The sequence below is a fragment of the Leuciscus leuciscus genome (genome assembly GCF_965113295.1).
Source record: "Leuciscus leuciscus genome assembly, chromosome: 3".
NCBI lineage: Eukaryota > Metazoa > Chordata > Actinopteri > Cypriniformes > Leuciscidae > Leuciscus > Leuciscus leuciscus.
Window position 1 is genome coordinate 13,493,677 of NC_138727.1, and position 22,428 is coordinate 13,516,104.

Consider the following 22,428-nt stretch of genomic DNA (forward strand, 5'->3'; position numbering starts at 1 on the left):
AGATCTCCCACTGACATAAATTGATGATTTACACACAACATTTACAGTATATTGTACAGAGAAGCTTTTGGCAAAGAGAATCTAGGGTGGATGGGTGTTTGTTTAGCCTGAGTAGAAAACATATCTTTATCTACTTTACCAACAACATCGACTATTGACATTTCTGAAATATTTGCAATATTAGAAAGTCTTAGAATTGTATTTATCCACAAAGGCTATGTGACAATGTGTTTTCTATTTGTATTCCTGTGATGCAAAGCTGACTTTTCAGCAGCCATTATTCCAGTGTTCAGTGTCACATCATCTTTCAGAAATCATTCTAATATGTTGATTTTGGTGCTCAAGGATTTTTTTTATATATATTTTGTATAAACCATGATTATTATTTTTTTTGATTCTTTGATGAGAAAGTTTAAAAGAACAGCACTTATTTGAAATAAAAATATTTTGTAACATCATAAATGTCTTTTATCATATTTGATCAATGTAATATCCTTGCTGAATAAAAGTATTCATTTATTTTGAACTGTAGTGTATATATAATTAATTGCATCAAGCTCCAAAACGTTGTCAAACCTCTAATTTTCTATATTAAACTCTTTCATTAAAAAATATGGAAGTTTATCTTTCTATTTTAGTAGCTTTGAGCCCAAAGGTGGGTTGTATCGTGTAACACAATGTCTGTTCGTTCGTTCGTTCGTTCGTTCGTTCGTTCGTTCATTCATTCATTCATTCATTCATTCATTCATTCATTCATTCATTCATTCATTCGTTCGCAGTCTTATACATTTTAAATAAACTGACCGTGAACTTGCGCACACACACTATCTGGTTGGCAATTGAGAGTGCCAAATAATCATTAACATCTAGGTCAAATTCAAATGTTTGAAAACACAATCCAGACCCGTCTCTTGCCAAGAGTTTTTTTTTTTTGGCCAGATGTCAGGAATACAGGTTATCCCTGCGATGCTACTGGCACTGGCGTAATTTTGACAGGTGTCACTGATAACGTTTAACCTGTGACAGCCGTAACATTACACATAGACGCTAATAGCCTTGTGTCTGGCGCATAGACCAACACAGAAAGTAGGTTAAAGATGTAAAGAATTGCTTTTTCCCAGAAACATGCTGGAAATTGCCTTCTACTGACTATCACTAAGTGAGAAACCCTTAATGTAATGAAGACGTATAGGCCAGGTCATGTGCGATTGGGTTCACGGCCCATAAGCAGATACAGGATCAGGCATGCCGACAGGTAAGCACATATACTCAAATCTGTAAATGTTTAAAAAGACATATATCTTGTACAAAACTCCGCTTCCTCTATTAGTCTATCTAAAGTTCTTCTACTAGGCTATCTGATGTAAGCATGAATGGCAAGATAGATCCATCTGAAGATTGGCTCACAGCTCTCTCAAAACCTTAGCAAAGTAAAAAAGGGGCTCCACTTACTTTGATAAATGCAATGCTACTGACATTCAAGTACAATGGTAGCCTATTTGTATGGTCCTCCGAAGTACTTTTAAGAATACAATTGTGGTACATGTTTCAAATACCATCAGTGGCGTATCTTTGTTTTAAAAAGTGGGTGGGACAGGTGGGGTGGGGGTTGCTAATACAATGCTAAATCAGATATATGTACAATAACATTACGATTTCCAGCAATCGATTTAAATAGTAGGCTACAAGGGGTTTAATTTGTCGTTTAATGAGATGTAGCCTAATATATGCTGTCAGTGCCGAGAATTTTCGTGTGAATAAATACATAGATCCGCCTATTTGACCAATGTGTATCTTAATGGTCCAGTGGTAGAACTTTCACCAAGCATGTCAGAGGTTCTGGGTTCTAATCCACACTTGTAACGTTTTTGATTATGTTCATCAGTGGTTGTATATCAAGCAGGGACACGTTTGTGTGCATTATGTTTTGTGATTTCCCCAGAACGAATAGAGAGTATCCGCAACGGATTGAAGCGCGCGTCCGAGTGAAGACAGTGCGGCGTGTTTGCGAGCCACATGAGAAAACACTGTATCCGCGCCACTGATTGCAGCGGCAATGAGCACTTTGATCACTTGATTTAAAAAACACATTTCAGCGCTAGATCATCTCTTATTTTAAAAACGAACGAAATAAATGCTCTGCCAGTTAACTGGAGATGTTTTATTTATTTGTAGAATTGGTACATTCGTGCCGCGAGATGTTTTAAAAAGTGGTGGGGACAATATCGACCCTGGCAAAAAGTGGTGGGGACATGTCCCACCTGGAAATGACGCCTATATGAATACCATAGTACATAACAAAAATACAAAGGTATTTGCATGGTATTTTTTCATAAGTGATGGTAATATCATGGTTCGAAATATATCAGAGTATTGGTATTTGGAAATGTTACTGCCAGGCATTTTTGGAGGTGCTATGGAGTGTCATGTAAATTATACCATGGCACATAAACCACAGTACCACAATAGGTTTCAAAATACCATAGTATCACCACATTATAACATCACTGTACCACAGTAAAGTGGCAAAATAAGCTAAATTTAGGCCAGATGTATTTTTTTGCAAATCCTGGATTCCTGATTGCGTGAATTTCTATAAAATTCTATTTTCTATTTTTCTATAAGTCTATATATATATATATATATATTTTTTTTTATCATGGTACACATTCAAAAACATGGCATTACCACGGTACCATGTAAAAAAAAAAAAAAAAAAGTTGTGCAATTGCACTTTTTAGTATATGTGTATTCTAAGGACATCCAAATGCCCGCACAACACTACACTACTGGAGACACAGCATATCTCCCAAATAACTTTCACTTATCATTAACACAGATATGTGAGTGAGAGAGACAGAAAGATCAAGAGAGAGAGAAAGAATGCTGACGATAAGGACCGAACACAGGTTTAAGGCCTTGTCTTATAAATGCAGAACCCAATGCAGCCACAACAACCATCCGAAGAGGAAATGAAGCATAGGTCTGTAAAACCAAAACAACGAAGTGGGAGATTATGATGCCTTTGAGACCGAACAATAGCAATGCTTTTATTCAAATCCTCCCATCATTTATACCATGCTGTTGAAATCCTCAAAAAAACTCAAATCTTCCTCCCTGGAACATGAGATGAATATTCAACCCATCTAAATCAAAATTGCGCAATGCATTGTCACGTCACAGGCATTCCAGCGACTGAAAATGCATGAGCAGATTCTTAAAGTCCCAGCGTAGTCAATCATTTTATCCCTTAAAACTCATCTTTGATCACCAAAATGACATTTAAAAATGTAAAAAAAAAAAAAAAAAACGTAATTCCTTAAGATAGCTTGAATGTAACCTCATTAAGTATAATCGGTTCTATGAATATGCAAATTAGCCCCGCCTCCACTCACTCACACCAGCTCAGAGATCCACTTGTTGATGATCACACGTTGACATGATTGTTTACAAGGTAGTTTGTGACGTCAGAAACACCAGCGATTTCAAACCGCGTTTTTGAGACTGTCTTTGGTTCACTGCCGTTTTAAAGAGAAAATACTCAGCAATGGTGTTGACTTATGAATTTGCACATGGTTTGTCTTAAAGCATATTAAAAACACAACATTAAAAGCTTGACTTTCACCACAGGGGGACTTTAAGAGAATTAATCTTAGAGCTTAGACTTCAACAATGCACGCTCAATTAAATAAAGAGTATTTTGTTCCAGCTCTGAGTGATTATAATAGAGACGAAGGGGATGTGGTTCACTTACACAGTCAAGGACCTCTAACCCGGCAGGGGCCGCTGAGTCAGCAAGACAGGGCCCCTGATATCTGGCTGTGGAGCTCCCACAGTCTCAGCTATCACCACAGGTAAACAAACACAGCAGAACAGATGAAGGACTGAAGATAAGAGTGGGGTATGTAGCGTGGGCTCAAATCTACACAAACAAGCAAAGCATTGCACAGACATAACGAAACCCAAGGATTCTGCATATGATCCATATGTGTGTGCCAACAGTGGAAGGTTTATTACCAATTGTTTGTTCCGCCCATAAATGTGTACAGCATTAAAATAAATAGCATTATATCACCATAGTTGCAGTAACAACGCACAAACTTTAAACTACAATACCACTACAGTTTAGAAAACATGTCCATATTTATTGTGTCAGTTCATATTAAAAGATGCTTTATACCCCTGAAAATTTCCCCTTGGATTTTGTAGGGCCAGTCCAGCTCTAAAAATAGTGCTGAATTTGTCTTTTTAGACAGGATGTAAAATCAGACATTCTTCACGGTAAGCACCCAGCACAATTTCCAAATATTTGTGCATACCACTTTTCAGGATGCCTTTTCTGTATGAAAACACATTGGTTCCTTTCAGACTGGGCTGGTTCTGTTTGATGGGCTCTTGCTGTCTAAATTGTCTGACAATGTCTGGATTTGTCTGTTGACAGAGCTCATATGACCAATAACATCACCTTAAGACCCGTTTTGTTTTATTGGGTCTATTAATAGATCTCAGTTTATTGTTTTTTACAGATTGCAGTTCCATCACTTTCACACATTCAGGGTCAAATCTGAGGAAGTCGTCTGTCTTGAGGTTCTACTGTATTTGCACATTAAATGGCAGAATGACTACCACATTTTTTTCACATTTAACATGTAATTTTAAGGCAAGTCTGTTCACTCGACTGTTTGTCTGTCGATGTGTTTACATGCACTCGATCTGAATGTATCCAATCCAATCTAAAATCGCATACTGTCTGTGTAGTGTCTTAGGCCCTGTTTACACCTGGTATTAAGTTGCGTTTTGGTCGATAGGATCACAAGTAGACGAGGCAGATACATACCCATTTACACTTGGTATTTTAACCCGTCTATTTAGTCCACTTTCTACCACTTCTGTCCTGATTTCTATGAGAGGAGGGTCTATGGGCAGGTAATGTATGTTTTTTTTAGTTTTTTTAGTTTTTTTTGACAAAATAAGCTCTGCAATTTACAAATGAACGTGCCTGGGGACGATGGAAAACATACGGAGAGCGGCAGGAATGGTTAGAGAACATTGTGCTTTTTCGTCTTCAAACCAAACTTGGGTCTCCAGCTGACAAAGTTTAAATCCCGTCTCGCTAGGGCACTTCCCATAATGTTTAAGCATTAGGTCAGTAGGTGGAGAGTAGGTGGACTTGTGTGGCTGTTCTTACACATTCGACCACATGAGCGTCTACACTACGAAAGCAATCCGGTCGAATGTGTTTTCGACTACGTCTGGAAGTGGTCGAAGTGGACAAGCTCAAAACGTTTCAGACCTCGTTTACACCTGCATAGCGTCGTCCACTTGTGATCCGATCGACCAAAATCTCAATACCAGATGTAAACAGGGCCATAGTTATGCTTAGTTGCATTGTGTTTTGGTTTGGTACTGTTCTGTTCCCTATCATTCTGTTAGTTTCCTTGTGTGTGTCAGTAATCACTAATTAAATTCACCAGTTGTTCATTTAGTTCCCTTGTTTAACTCTGTGTATTTTAGTTTTCAGTTTCCATTGTTCAGTTGTCCGTTCTTCTTCGTTTGTACTGCGGTTGTTTGGTTTCAGAGTGTTTTCAGTTCCGTTTAATAAATACATATTACTGAGATTACTTTGATCTTTTTTTTTATCTTTATTGCAACCAAGAGTGAAAAGTAGGTACTACATTTGAATAAAAACTTACTTTGTAACCATTAACAAAGTATGTTCTATATTTTTTTGTATGAATGTGTGTTGCATGAATATAATCTGGGTATACTATGTACATCCATTGTCAAAGTCATGTGACTAATAACGTCAGTTGTGCCACTTTACTGCCATTCACAACTCCTTAAAAGGGTTGAATTGAGGTGTTTACGTGAATGTTTTCAGTCTGACAGTCATAAATCCGATTCTAAACAGATTATTTGGTTTCATAGAAACATCATTAGTAATCTGACAATGGTATCATGCACTTTAGCTCAAATCATCATTTAGTATGATTTATTAGCTGTCCCTCATTGGGTCGGAGATGCAAAACATGAATTTTTTACCCTCCTTGTGGGGACATTTGGTCACCATAACATGTTTTTTTTGTTGTTTTTTTCATAATGCACAATTTAAAATAAATAAACACCAATGAAAAAGGTAACTGGCTCTTGAAACTTGCCACATTGATTGTTGCGATTTCTCCTATTCACATTAATCTAAAGATCTATGTTTACCATAAGAGAGTATACTTTAGTGATTTTGTTTACTTAACATGACAATCGTGAACAAATGTCAAAAGATCCCCAAACAAAAAGAAAGTGAAAAAGAGAGTGAGATGCAAAAGTGAAAAAAAAGAAGGAATGAAAGGAAAGCAAATACCCTTTGGTGTAAGTTTCACAGTGTCACTGGGTTTAGGAAAACATTCCTCTTACTCCCCTTGAATTGAAAGAGTAAATGAGAGTGAGAGAGAGAGAGTTAGATGGATTAAAAGCATTAGTGTAGAATTAGAGTAACACACACACAGTACTCCCTCACATACCACACTCGTGTTTGCTTACACATAAACACTGCAATGTTGTTTAAAAATGTGCTACCTAACTTACCAACATATTTAAAAGGGCAAATTTGAAAGCCGTTAAACTTTACAGCTTAATAAAACAATTATAACTAGGACAGAATACTGTATAAGTGTCTAGAGATAAGATGTGTATTTGGAAACTGATAAGTTGTAAAAATGTCACAATGGATGTTTATCTACAAAAAATTGTTTGTTTTGTTTTGGTGCGACGAGACAAAAAAGGGAAGGAAAACAATCATAATAAGAATAATTTATCTTTCAGGCATGATCAAAATTGTAAGGGTATATTGCAGAGTTTGTGTTTTGCAAAGTAGCAGCTGCGAGGCTCTCAGAACCGTTGACAGAAAACAGGAAGGAATGTTTCAAACTATGAAGAAGAACTGTGAACATCAGCGCTGGTGAGGAGGTATAAAGATAGACAAACACATAAAACACACACAAACACACACAGGCGCACATCACATTCCTGGACCCCCCCCCCAAACACACACTAAAACTCCCTTCAGATTGTGGTCTAATTAAACTTTATCTCTCTCTCTCTCTCTCTCTCTCTCTCTCTCTCTCCACAACTTTATGAGATGGGCGTGGAGAATGTGTTTGAAGATGCTGCACGGCTCAAGGCTAAGGACACAGTGTTATACAAACATATACACATATACAAACAGGGTTACACTGAAAGCTATGACTCGCATAAGAAAATATGAAATAATTGCTACAGCATCTAACAAACAATGTACACCCAAGTCTCTATTATAAATATGGCTCAGGACCCTCCTTGAAAGTACATCTATATTCGATCTATATTCATAACCTTCAGTGGATGAAAATACACTTAAATGAACAAATCAGTTGATTCTGTTGAAATGAAGGTCTTATAATACAGTGCATAGCTTAGGCACTCTTCGTTTGGTGGTTTGCACTGTAATGTGAGAGTCTTCACATTCTGTTCTTTCTTTATGATCCAAGCCATCATTAAAGGAGTATAGTTCACTTCAGAATTAATATGTCCTGATAATTTACTCACCCCCATGTCATCCAAGATGTTCATGTCTTTCTTTCTTCAGTCGAAAATAAATTCCAGGATTTTCCAGCCCTATGAAGCTGCACTGAAACTGCAATTTGGACCTTCAACCCACTGCTTACCACTGAAGTCCACTATATGGAGAAAAATCCTGGAATGTTTCCTCAAAAACCTTAATAATTTATTTTCGACTGAAGAAAGAAAGACATGAATATCTTGGATGACGTGGGGGTGAGTAAATTATCAGGAAATTTTTATTCTGAAGTGAACTACTAGCCTGACTACGTCAGACTTCGTACTTCCGCTCAATTTCATTTCGCTTCTGTACTCAGTCTGAGACAGCGCCATAGCTTTCCGTTTTCCTCTGGCCTGAAAACAGCCGGCCAATCAACGAACAGAGGGCGGGCTGAGAGCTGTGATGTAGACGCTGATTGTACCGTGGATGCGTAGATTTACTTCACATAATCTGCAAAAGTCGTTCACAGCCATGTTCACTCCGGTATTTCGCTCGATGGTTTTGTTTTCGCATCATACATGTGTTTACAGTGGAAGTTAGATGCGGCTGAGCATGCGCATAACACACGCCATAACCAAACGTTATGTGATTGGCTTACGGGTAACCAATGATTTTAAACTTCAGACAACTTTTTGTTACATTTTCTCATTAAAGTTTTTTCAGGTATAGCGTAGGTTACAACACTTTTAAATAAGCATTTACCAGTGGTGAATATTACTGGACTGTAAACAATTTGAATGAATGAATGAATGAATAAATGAATGAATGAATGAATGAATGAATGAATGAATGAATGAATGAATGAATGGACGAATGGACGAATGAATGAATGAATGAATGAATGAATGAATGAATGAATGACAATTAAAAATAAAATAAAATAAAAACATGAAAAGGTGAAAAAAGTAATTCAAATAAAATAATCTTTTTTAGGTCAACTTGAAAAAGAGGTGGAAACAAAAAAACGTAAAAATATACTATAAAATAAAACCATGCAAAAAACATTAAACAACTTGAAAAAGATGAAAATACAAATAAATAAAACAAAACATGAAAAAGGTTGGACAATTAAAATATATTAAAAATAATATCAAACAATAAAATAGTGGGTGCGTAAATTCTGGATTCGGTAATTGTATAATGATGTGTGAAACATTCCTCAGGCCATAGGGCAATACACTTAAAAACAAGTTCAAGTGAAGTTGATTATGGCACAAACTCTTTTCAGATGAAGATGCCTCTACAGATGTGGTTGTTATTGGCTGAGAACAGGAAAACCACAGTGCATTAAATGGTACACCCATCTGGTTCTGTTATGTTGCTTTACCCAGCATTAATCAGAGGGTTTGCAGCCTCTTCCACTTGGACCCCAAACAATTCCATGGTGGTCATTTCCTAAAGCAGTACGACTCAGACTCATGGACTGGCCTGTGACTGGCTGGAACAGGTTAGCTGCTGTAAATCATTGAAAACTCAGGGTCGATATGGGAGCTGCGAGCCAGATGGAGAGCAGGTGGAAAGGAAAAGAGGATGACCTTGAGAAAAAGGCCTTCAAACTAGACTCGGCCAGCTGTGGGAATCAACAACATGCCATGGAATTTTGCAGAGAGTGAGTGTGTGTGTGTGTGTGTGTGTTTGAATGAGTGTGAGAGAAAAAGAGAGGCGGAAAAGTTAGAGATCAAGCCAAAAATGGCTAATTTGACACTTCCGTGTGGCTTTGTTATTCTTAGCACTTAACAACTTGAAGGTACAATACCACACCCCTAGTTTTCATCCTCCACTGACTAGCAGGCATGAACACACATTCTGGGCCTCAGTAGGCATGTACCAAGTTGAGGAGGCTTTGGTCTGAGGGCTAAAGCGAGACGAGGACCCTTTAAAATCGGACCAGCCAACAAGACTCCCCACTGGTGATCTATTCACTCAGGACACAAAAGACTGACACCCACTAGCAAAAGCAGTGAAGTCACACAGCATGACAGCGGATGTACAAATAAAGCTGTTGGACCTGATGGACACCACTTGAAACTTGGTGAAGCTCACAGTCCTTTACTCTTGTTTCAAATTCAAGAATCAATTTGGCTTGCTCAGTTTGGGTTTAAAAGAAATATAATATTCAGTAATATTAACTGCACTGACACTATCAGATAACAACAAAATGTGAACTGAATTGAGCTGGCACTAATGACACTAACTTTGCAACATCAACATTATTGAACTGAATTAAATTAACATTGAACTGACTTGAGCTGAATAATGACACTATCACTTTCCGTAGAGCTGAATTGAACTTGTAATTTGTGGACTTTGTAACATCGACACAGTTATTGATCTGATTTGAAACAACGCTGAACTGAACTGAGCTGAATAATGACACTATTGTCTTCTGAAGAGCTGCTTTACAGCTGAAATTTTATTAATTTTACATCAAAAATGTTGTTTTCCTGTTTATTAATGTGAAGCTGCATCCATTTTGTATAACGAGCTATAGAAATATATGTGACTTAACAATATACTTATTTGTAGTCCTATATCATTTTTAAAACAGTTGTCAAATCACAGGCCAAATTATTTTTATTCAGTTAGTGATGTTCAAAATGTACTTCTATTCAGCTAATTTTCAATGTCTCAAAGTGAACACTGAAAATATGATCCAAATTTATGAATAAAGAATCTCTTTTAGAATTATTTTTGCTTTTATTTATCTGTCCCCATGGGTTTGTTCAGTCTTTTAATGGAAAACGTGTCCTAGCTCCTATTCACAAGATTCCTTTAATGATTAATGTCAGACAAAGCCGTTTAGAAATTATGTAATTCCATTAGCAGCTACGCGCTAAGACCCTCGATTACACAGTTTGTCCTCTGGTCGCCTGGAAGGCTGACATTACGTAAACTGAACTCTGCAGCTGCGCGGGTGACCTCTGACCTGAAGGCAATCTGAACTTTCATCAGCCGTTAGCCTGCTGGGTTATGACGCTAAACGCTTCAGCTAATCCAGTTAAAATATGTCAGTGGAGAAAGCAAGTTGAGAAAATCATACTAATATCCTGAATAGTCCTGAGCAAATGAGGATGAATTTTCATGCTAGTCCAAAACAGCTTTGTGCTGCTTACTACTAGTAGGCTTTGGTCTAGTCAGGTTGTTCACTAGCAAAAAGTGATGCTGGTCATTCACTATGGACTTATGGTAGTCTTAATATTTAAGCTAGTTATGATGTCTGGTAGGGACACCAGCACACCAACATCCATCCAATGCTGGCAAGTAGCACCGAAATTTAACATATAATGGGGTAAGGCATCAGTGTTGTTATTGCTAACTAAAAAATAAACTGATTAGAACTACTTTTGTCAACTGAAATAAAGCTGAAATAAATATAAGATGAAAAACTTTAGAAATGAGAAATAGTTTCTGGCAACTAACTAGTTAAGAAACTAACTAAATAAGAAATGAATAGTACTAAAATTATGAAAAATTAACCTGAAATAAAACTAAAACTAAATAGAGACATAATTAAAACTAATAAACATAACAAAATTACAAAAAACTTAAACTAAAATGAAAAGGAAACCTGAAAATATTAAATGAAAAGCTACTTCAAAATATGAATAAATACTAGAATACTAAAGAAATAATAAAAAAATACCACTGCAAGGCATTTTGTTGTATGTAATGTATAAAGTTCTAATTAAGAACCCATTCATAGTTCAAGTGTTTTCCAATTTTTTTGTTGTAGCATTTTCAATTGTAAAAAAAACAAAAAAAAACTTGTTGCAGTTTGTTGTTGCTCAACAAATGAACAAAATTTAAAAAAATAAATAAATAAATTGCACATTCCATTTGGTGCCACTAGTGGTCCAGAAATTAGACACTGCACCTTTAAAAAAAACATCTTATTTTCGCAGTCTGCATGTGAGGAATGTAAATCTCTTCAGACTTTATGACTATATGCTCTGCTTGTTTACACACACTCATACGCTCATATACGCAGTTCATTTACCATGTCAACACCCACACTCTGTTATACAGTCATTTCCGATATTATTATTTAATTACAAACATCCTGCTTACTGAAGCAACAACATTTTCGCCCTTGCTTGGAAAGAGGGAAGATGGCAATGGTTTGATGTCAAGAGGAAGAAAAGGAGAAAATAATAGATGACAAGGAGAAAAGAACGAGAAAAGCTTTATGGGCTGCTGTGACCCACCTCTCTTTCATCTCCGGGTACTGAGGCTAGGGAAAGATACCTTCACACTCTGTGAAAAAAGGGCAGGGGAAGGCTAACATCCATCACCCCGGACCTGTCCACTGCTTCTGGAGAAAAGAGGGGAGAAGGTAGGCCTCTGACCCGGAATCCACACCCTTAGGTCCTCCAAAGCTGGAGAAAGAGGACTTCAAGAGAGGCCCTGGCTGGTTTATGACTAATATGGGGAGATTTGCTGAAAGAGGAAGGTCAGCGAGGGTGATTTATGAAAGACAGTGAGGTGATGAAAAAAAAAAACACTTAGAAGTAGAGGAGTAAGAACAGTCTGACGAGGGGAGGACACATAATAAAAGATGTGCCAGCTTTACTTTTCATGACGTGATGTTTCATGATGTGAATTAATTTGATAAATGAATTATACATGCACCATTTATCGATCATCTGTCATAAAACATAATAATAAAACACACACATACACACACACACACACACACATATACATATATATATATATATATATATATATATATATATATATATACTCACCTAAAGGATTATTAGGAACACCATACTAATACTGTGTTTGACCCCCTTTCGCCTTCAGAACTGCCTTAATTCTACGTGGCATTGATTCAACAAGGTGCTGAAAGCATTCTTTAGAAATGTTGGCCCATATTGATAGGATAGCATCTTGCAGTTGATGGAGATTTGTGGGATGCACATCCAGGGCACGAAGCTCCCGTTCCACCACATCCCAAAGATGCTCTATTGGGTTGAGATCTAGTGACTGTCGGGGCCATTTTAGTACAGTGAACTCATTGTCATGTTCAAGAAACCAATTTGAAATGATTCGAGCTTTGTGACATGGTGCATTATCCTGCTGGAAGTAGCCATCAGAGGATGGGTACATGGTGGTCATAAAGGGATGGACATGGTCAGAAACAATGCTCAGGTAGGCCGTGGCATTTAAACGATGTCCAATTGGCACTAAGGGGCCTAAAGTGTGGCAAGAAAACATCCCCCACACTATTACACCACCACCACCAGCCTGCACAGTGGTAACAAGGCATGATGGATCCATGTTCTCATTCTGTTTACGCCAAATTCTGACTCTACCATCTGAATGTCTCAACTGAAATCGAGACTCATCAGACCAGGCAACATTTTTCCAGTCTTCAACTGTCCAATTTTGGTGAGCTTGTGCAAATGTGTAGCCTCTTTTTCCTATTTGTAGTGGAGATGAGTGGTACCCGGTGGGGTCTTCTGCTGTTGTAGCCCATCCGCCTCAAGGTTGTGCGTGTTGTGGCTTCACAAATGCTTTGCTGCATACCTCGGTTGTAACGAGTGGTTATTTCAGTCAAAGTTGCTCTTCTATCAGCTTGAATCAGTCGGCCCATTCTCCTCTGACCTCTAGCATCAACAAGGCATTTTCGCCCACAGGACTGCCACATACTGGATGTTTTTCCCTTTTCACACCATTCTTTGTAAACCCTAGAAATGGTTGTGCGTGAAAATCCCAGTAACTGAGCAGATTGTGAAATACTCAGACCGGCACGTCTGGCACCAACAACCATGCCACGCTCAAAATTGCTTAAATCACCTTTCTTTCCCATTCTGACATTCAGTTTGGCGTTCAGGAGATTGTCTTGACCAGCACCACACCCCTAAATGCATTGAAGCAACTGCCATGTGATTGGTTGATTAGATAATTGCATTAATGAGAAATTGAACAGGTGTTCCTAATAATCCTTTAGGTGAGTGTATATGCAATGCATATATGTGGAAGTTTCAAATTTCAATATTTTATTCAGAATACAACATAGATGACATATCAAATGTTTAAACTGAGAAAATGTATCATTTTAAGGGAAAAATAAGTTGATTTTAAATTTCATGGCATCAACACATCTCAAAAAAGTTGGGACAAGGCCATGTTTACCACTGTGTGGCATCCCCTCTTCTTTTTATAACAGTCTGCAAACGTCTGGGGACTGAGGAGACAAGTTGCTCAAGTTTAGGAATAGGAATGTTGTCCCATTCTTGTCTAATACAGGCTTCTAGTTGCTCAACTGTCTTAGGTCTTCTTTGTCGCATCTTCCTCTTTATGATGCGCCAAATGTTTTCTATGGGTGAAAGATCTGGACTGCAGGCTGGCCATTTCAGTACCCGGATCCTTCTTCTACGCAGCCATGATATTGTAATTGATGCAGTATGTGGTCTGGCATTGTCATGTTGGAAAATGCAAGGTCTTCCCTGAAAGAGACGACATCTGGATGGGAGCATATGTTGTTCTAGAACTTGGATATACCTTTCAGCATTGATGGTGCCTTTCCAGATGTGTAAGCTGCCCATGCCACACGCACTCATGCAACCCCATACCATCAGAGATGCGGGTTTCTGAACTGAGCGCTGATAACTTGGGTTGTCCTTGTCCTCTTTAGTCTGGATGACATAGCGTCCCAGTTTTCCAAAAAGAACTTAACATTTTGATTCGTCTGACCACAGAACAGTTTTCCACTTTGCCACAGTCCATTTTAAATGAGCCTTGGCCCAGAGAAAACACCTGCGCTTCTGGATCCTGGTTAGATATGGCTTATTTTTTTACCTATAGAGTTTTAGCCGGCAACGGCGAATGGCACGGTGGATTGTGTTCACCGACAATGTTTTCTGGAAGTATTCCTGAGCCCATGTTGTGATTTCCATTACAGTAGCATTCCTGTATGTGATGCAGTGCCGTCTAAGGGCCCGAAGATCACGGGCATCCAGTATGGTTTTCCGGCCTTGACCCTTACGCACAGAGATTGTTCCAGATTCTCTGAATCTTTGGATGATATTATGCACTGTAGATGATGATAACTTCAAACTCTTTGCAATTTTTCTCTGAGAAACTCCTTTCTGATATCGCTCCACTATTTTTCGCCGCAGCATTGGGGGAATTGGTGATCCTCTGCCCATCTTGACTTCTAAGAGACACTGCCACTCTGAGAGGCTCTTTTTATACCCAATCATGTTGCCAATTGACCTAATAAGTTGCAAATTGGTCCTCCAGCTGTTCCTTACATGTACATTGAACTTTTCCGGCCTCTTATTGCTACCGGTCCCAACTTTTTTGGAATGTGCAGCTCTCATGAAATCAAAATGAGCCAATATTTGGCATGACATTTCAAAATGTCTCACTTTCAACATTTGATATGCTATCGATATTCTATTGTGAATAAAACATAAGTTTATGAGATTTTTAAATTATTCCATTCCTTTTTTACTCACAATTTGTACAGTGTCCCAACTTTTTGGGAATCGAGTTTGTACTTTTTAGTGATTTTGCTTTTTTTATTGAAACAAAATAATACAGAATTTTAATACTGGCCATTTATCGTTATCTGCCTTAAGAAAAAAAAAAAAAAAAAAAAAAATTGGTTACACTTTATTTTGATGGTCCACTTTAGATATTCTACTAATACGAGTAACTTTGCTACTACATGCAAACTAACTGCAAACTAGATTGTTAAATTAGGATTAGGAGTTAAGGTTCAGGTAAATAGAATAAGTTGACATGTCTCAATGACCTTGCTAGGTCTTCAATTCTAGGCCTCCAATTGACCGTTTGTAAAGACCCGCCCCCTTTAGTTACTGTTGTTACTATGTCCGACAAGACACTCCGCTCTCACGCCACACCATGCTCTCACGCAAAAAATTCAGCGCGGAGCAGAGAGGACACTGACAACGCAGTGAAAACACGCTGACAGACAGGACAGACCAGGTTACTTTTGATATGAAACAAAGTCTCACCTTTCAAATTTGGTCATCTGTTAAATAAATGTAAACAATAAATACCGTTTTGTGGCTCTTTAATGTGTCTGACAGATCGCTGTAGAGCCTCAGTTAAAGCTGCTCGCGAACCGATCATCACTTCCTTCTAGTTAATTTAAAGCATCAAATAAACATGAATGAACATAAGAAGGAATGTAGTTTCAACCGTGGAAAGACGTCAGTACACACCATTTTTCAAGTTCAAATCCTCCAACTACTAACTCTCCTGACTGCTTTGTCGGACAAAAATGGAGGATTCGGCGGACTATGATTGGTCAGATCGCCTGTCAATCAAACTCCCTGCGAAGGGTCAATTGACAACTTACTATCAAAATTCTGCTAAAGGTATGAACCACACCTCAGCTATAAAGTTATTTATCACCCAAAGAGCTTATTAAAGCTAACACTTTTTCTCAGATGCTGGCTACCTTGTTTGAGTGTGTTTGTGTTTGCTCAGCACTATTAGCTCAGCTAGGCAGCTCTGAACGTTCTGTACAGATACTCCAGCACATGAACACATCCTCCAGGTTTTTTCACTCGCAAATAAGATGGAAAACAGGGAACATATGTTGACCTGCAGGTAGTACATCAAAATGAAATAATTGGACAAACATTTTTTGGTCCTTAGACTTCCACAGAAGATTTGTAATATTTAGACCACTTCTATTATTGATTGCTTGCTATCAGGATGTGAAGAGAGTTTCAACCAGTATAACAAAAATTGTTTATATCATTGAATTGGATGTGGCATGGGCTAATCTCAGTGACCATTTGTCGATAATTTTTTTAAAGGAAAATTAATTTTAAAATGCAATATTAGGTTATTTTTGGGAAAGAAAACCTGTGAGGTTAAATTTTTTAACTACACTATAAATTTAACAACAGCAGCAACAAAATAATTATAATTTGTTGACCTCAAAAAAAAAAAAAAAAAAGAGATTTTGTTTGTTAAAATGAAGCTGACATGATCGGTTGCACAGACATTTCCACACACAAAATAAACCCATATCCATGGATGGGTTGTAAACCCACACTATTAAATAAACCATTAGAACACACTGCTACTGGTCATGAAAATTTTAGTGTTTTCTGCATCCAGGGTGGGTTTCAAGATTGTCTTGAAGTTTCCTTCTTTCTTTTTTTTGCTGAAATAGCCATGAATAGCTTGCCTTACTCAATGATGGCTCACTGTCTGACATATTTAATTCATGAGAAAGTGAAGTGCATGCATTCTAGCAGACTAAGTCTTGGAGAAGCACTATAGACCAAACCTTAGATGCACATAAAAAAGTGAATCCATCTCTCTCCATCCCTATCATGCTCTCACACGCAATAAATCACTTATGATTTCCCGGCACTAATAGTCAGCCATCTTTAAAACACTTAAATAATGACACAGCATTTCCTGTCTTCTCCAGAGTTCATAACTGACTATCAGCTGTCAAAATATCAGTACTTTATGGATAAGAGATAACTAAAAAATGCACTACGACCCAAGAAAGGATACCTAGCAAACCCCTTTTAAGTCATGACATCACATTTCAATGATGCTAAAGTGGAACTTTATATTAGATGTCTTCAACTACTGTGCTTACATAAAAAAAGGTGTAAGATACAATAAACGTATTGTATTCACGTTGTATTGCCAAACAATTTTGTTGCTATTGAGGTGGGATACAGGTAAGGTTAGGGACAGGTCAGTGGTATGACTTAGGATTAAGGGTGGGTTAACATGTAAGGAAATAGTAAATTAGATGTAATGACACGTATGTACACAGTAAGAGCATTGCATCAAACAATTAACTTAAATGTTAGTACATGGCGGTTAAAGATGCTTAATATAAAGTGGGACCACACATTTTCAATGCAAAACCATGTTTTTTTGTTTTGTTTTTTGGAAACATAGTAATACCATCGGTATCATGCTATATGAATACAGTAAACATTCAGTACAATGGTACATAAGATTAAGATTAAGATTAAGATATACTTTATTGTCCTCGAAGGGAAATTTGTTTTGGACTCTGTCTATTCCGCAGTTTTTACAAGGACAACACAAATTAGAGTCCCTTATCTGATACTGTCACTATACAATGGTACCATGTTTTTGTAAGGTCAAATACACGTCCACCACTTCTAGTATCACAACGAGGCCATATTCGTCCTTAGAATATGTCCGGAGAATACTCCCTCCACATTCGCACATCCACATCCACTCACACTCACCTGTCAGCCTCTGGTCTCGTGTGTTTCCGTTAAACAGATCCAGAGCCCTAAAGGTGGAGTATCTGATGTGTTCACTCAAAGATCTCTGCATAAGCAGCAGTCGCATGGACCTCGACATCTTCTCCTGTGCTCTTTCGGTTCTGAATCCTCGTCCTCGTCCTCCTTCACCCCTCGCCCGGGTCTGTCGTTCTCTACTCAGTCCATTTTCTATGTCCGGTTCTGCGTGCGGTGCTGCAGTGTGCATTAGGGAGTTCCCACTGCAATGCTCTCACATTCAGTCCTGCGCTACTGTCTGTGTGTGTGTGTGTGTGTGTGTGTGTGTGTAGGACAGAGTGCTTTCAGACTCAGGCCTCAGTGCCTCCGCAATGTGAATTTTCAAAAAGCCACATTTGTGTAATTTAAGTGCACTCTCTCACTCTCTTTGTGTGTCCTTCAAGCTGCTACTTGTCTTCATGTTGTCAGTTTGCATTCGGAAACATCTAAGTGGCTGTACTGATGGAGGCAAACTGTGCGTCATCTGAATTCATCTTAGCGCATTCATTCATTCTGCTTGAGCGAGCATGTACTCTTACATGAGAGGAAGCCACAAACAATCGTCCTACGCTAAGATTACACATGCAACCAAAGAGCAGCAGGTGTTGCACATTGACAAGAACCAACCCACATTTGTTTCCTAGCTTTGAGGTACATTAAAGATAGAAAACAATTTCCTGCTCTAAAGCACAATACATTTATATATTCAATGCATCACATATTTTTCCATCTAAATGAGGACAACATAGACCTGTATAAAGCTAATCAAGCTAGTTTTGTTTTTCATATAAAACCGATAGTTACAATATAATTGCAGAAGAATACAATCATTTAGAAATATCACTGCATTATATTAGGAATAAAAAACATTTATGAAACAAAATGTTATGGTTTTGTCTGGTTTAGCTAACATCTGATTACATTTTTGATAATTTAGGTAAATCTACACACTTCTCTAAGCTAGAGTGCACTACCAGGCTCCAACTGGAAGTTCTTAGTTATATAACAGTAATATGTAAATGAACCGGATTAAGCCCGCCAAACAATAGATGTTGTTTTGCATGGCTGGACTGTTAGTAGATGCACGCGCCCTTTGGACACAGGAAAATAACTTATGCTGTTGTAGCAGTAAACACAATAAAACAAATATAATATAATATACAGAAAAATAATTTGCAGGTTTAATTAACTCTGCCTCTCTGTTCACACACTCAGAAGCACAACTGTCCTTGTGATTTATTCTTCATGGAATACGTATGAATTATGGTAACTTATCTTTTATACAGGGTTCCCACTCCTTGCTAAACTTCAAATTCAAGGACCTTTCAAGGACTTTCCAGGTCCAATACCCTCAAATTCAAGGACTTAATGTGGGGACACATTTCAAGAGAGAGTAAGGTCACATCGTTTCAGCCTATTTTTGCAATGTTTCACGGTGTGTAAATGAAACGTTGAGGTGGGCTATCATCGTAGTAGTTTCGTGGCAATGTACAACACTAAGTATTTCACGCGGGAAACACTTAGCGTAACGTGTAAATGTGCGTAACTAGCGTAAATCAAGCAAGCTAGTATTCATAGACCACGAAGAGTTGGCGAAATAACACATAAGCGGACCGGAAACTCTGCTTCACTCTGAGGCTACATTCAATATTGATTAATCTTTTAATATTTCAAATTTAAAATATTGAACGTAAACATACAAAAGCAATATTCACCTATATTTTACTAATAAATATTTGTGAAGATTTTTGAGTGGATCACTTCAAACCTCTGTTTTATCAACAATGAAATGGACAGTTTGAATTGATTCACACAAATGAATCATACTTAACAACAACAGTATTTTTTTTTAACACTAGCAGAAGGCATGTGATCTGTGTGTGTGTGTGTGTGTGTGTGTGTGTGTGTGTGTGTGTGTGTGTGTGTGTGTGTGTGTGTGTGTGTGTGTGTGTGTGTGTGTCGGGGTGTGAAATGACTGGGTTTATGAGCATTCAAAGAGAGTTGATAATTGAAGATAATAGTAGCAACTGTGTGTTTAGAATACTTTGGCAAAAGGATGTAAATTTGGGATTAGTGCTTTTGCATTCCCAGTAATGCACCACTGAAGCGAGCAATGAGGGCTAATTGGCCAGCTAAGAGTCGCACTACAATGGATGCTTAATAATAGCACAAAACACACACACACACACACACACACACACACACACACACACACACACACACACACACTAATTTACTTTATGACCTCTGAGGAAAAGCTAGAGGAGATAAGCTTCATTTCTTCCTCTCTTTTCCACTCAAAAATCTAGACGATACAATCATTAAAGCTTGCACACAGCACCATGGTGTAAAATAAATAACAACATTTCTAAAATAGTTTAATTGCCAAAATTGAGGTTTAAAGGGATAGTTCACACAAAAATGAAAAATTCGGTCAGTAATCACTCACCCTTCATGTTGTTCCAACCTCATAAGGCTTTCGTTCATCTTCGGAACACAAATTAAGATATGTTTGATGAAATCTGAGAGCTGGCTCACTCCTCCATAGGCTTCTATGGGATCGAAACTTGCCGGCCCAGAAAAGTTATTAAAGACATCGTTAAAATAGTCCAAGTGACTACAGTGGCTCAACCACAAGTTTATCAAGTGACGAGAATACTTTTTGTGCGCAAAAAAACAACAAAAATAACGACTTTATTCAACTATTCATTTTCGTCTGTGTGGGCCTGAATGAATTCATGTAGTGTAACAGCGCAGCGCTTCTGGGTTGTACGTCACCACGTAGGCTCACTATTGGCCGACACTGGTCATGTGTGTGATGCGTGTGACGTACAACACAGAAGCGCTGTTACACTACGTGAATAAGATTCAGATTTCATAAAAAAATATCTTAATTTGTGTTTTGAAGATGAACGAATTTCTCACGGGGTTGGAACAACATAAGGGTGAGTGGTTACTGACAGAATTTTCCTTTTGGGTGAACTATCCCGTTGATAGCTGTAAATAACCAGTAAATTAAGTAAAACAAATGTATAATGACATTTTTTTTTAAGTTTGTTGCAAACATACAATAGGTTTAATACAAAGTGTGCACATGGGCAAAAAGTTCAACGAGGGTGCTCAACAAAAAGAAAATTGTCTGATGAAGCATCACCTGTGGTGAGAATATGAAATAGCCTAAATATTTTAATTTAAGCTGTGGTATGTGGTAAGCAATTTTTCCTTTCTACAAACATACAAGAGGTAAAAATAACTCAATTTTAAATGTCTAAACTAGGCACAAAAATATTTATTTTGTTTACAAAAAATATATAGGCCTATATTTTTTTAGTTCAACTGAAAGCATTCAAAAAGTTACTTTTGGACCCCAATTGTGAGATTTTAAAAGAATTCAAATATTATTATTATTTTTTAATTAAAAACAAAACTTTATTTAAGTTATCAGCATAATTCATGAAGAGCAAGATCTAAATTTGTCAAGTTTTTCAAATAAGAGAACACAAATGCACACATTTAAACCTCACCCTAACAATATAATTTACAACAGAAAAACACAATCTTCTTGGAAATACCAAGATATCAGCCCATGTGTAATGTTAGAAGTCTGGAAACACTTCGTCCTACTTTCAGCGCCCTAGCAGAGTTTTGTGCTAAGACACACACACACACACACACACACACACACACACACACACACACACACACACACACACACACACACACACACACACACACACACACACACGTTTTTGGGATGCATCCAATCTCTTTCATTCATCTCTTCTGAGCATTCCATTCCTGGAGTGATTGCATCAATAAGATGAAAAGTTCATCTCATTGTTAGTGAATGAGCCTGTGTTGTCATCTGAGAAGAACAAATGTCTCACTCTGGCTATAGCGCTCTAGAAGGGTAATCAATGTGTCTCTCTTTCTTTCGCTCTCTGTCACACCTAAGACACTGTTACAGAAATGATATTAGGGTGATGCTATTAAGATGAAGAGAGACAGATACATAATAAGAAAGCTAGTGGATCATCATGACATTGTGTAGCAGCCAAAATACTCAGACTGATGCTGATACTCTTAAAAGAGGATTACCTGTACACACAATGACCTATAAACACAAAACAATGGGGAACAAGTTCAAGAGGTAACATCTATGGAGTCAACAGAGTATTAAAGTCCCCACCCAAACACAGAGACATAAAAAAAAAACTAAAAAAAAACTGTGGTCACATCATAAGACCCCAGCTGAGTATTGCGCTGTTGAGTCATGGGACAGAGATTGCTCAAGGCCCACATATGAGGCTAAAAGTGATCTTTACAGAAATCTGAAAAGCTAATATCCTGTTCTACAAAAACTGAACAAGCTGCTTATCCCATCAACTGACAGTTTCCTGTCCAGCAGGCCAGTATCTTACCACAGCAGGGAATGACCCTGGGAATGGACAAATGGGAATTACCAGTGACATCCACTAAAAGATCATTCTCAGTTATTCAATACTACACGGAAATACCCAGAAACAGAAACATTTCGACCTATGGCACTGTCATATTATCAAA

At 37.8% G+C, this 22,428-nt stretch overlaps 1 protein-coding gene and 1 long non-coding RNA gene across 4 annotated transcripts in view; one reads left to right on the plus strand and one right to left on the minus strand.

Annotated features, from left to right (window-relative positions):
- The window catches only part of dlc1 (DLC1 Rho GTPase activating protein), a 118,343-nt gene that overhangs the window by 46,795 nt on the left and 49,120 nt on the right, over positions 1 to 22,428 (minus strand). Inside the window, exon 1 of one of the 3 annotated variants that reach the window (XM_082165743.1) lies at positions 17,833 to 18,199. The exons of the other annotated variants lie outside the window; for them this stretch is intronic. Coding sequence (XP_082021869.1) covers positions 17,833 to 18,076 — 244 coding nt within the window. The 5' untranslated portion in view covers positions 18,077 to 18,199. Of the gene's footprint in view, positions 1 to 17,832; positions 18,200 to 22,428 lie in introns of those variants that run through there. 3 annotated transcript variants of the gene reach the window in all.
- Positions 1,882 to 3,612, plus strand: LOC309495920. The gene is made up of 2 exons (XR_014204880.1): positions 1,882 to 1,979; positions 2,013 to 3,612. It is a non-coding gene; the product is annotated as an uncharacterized lncRNA (long non-coding RNA).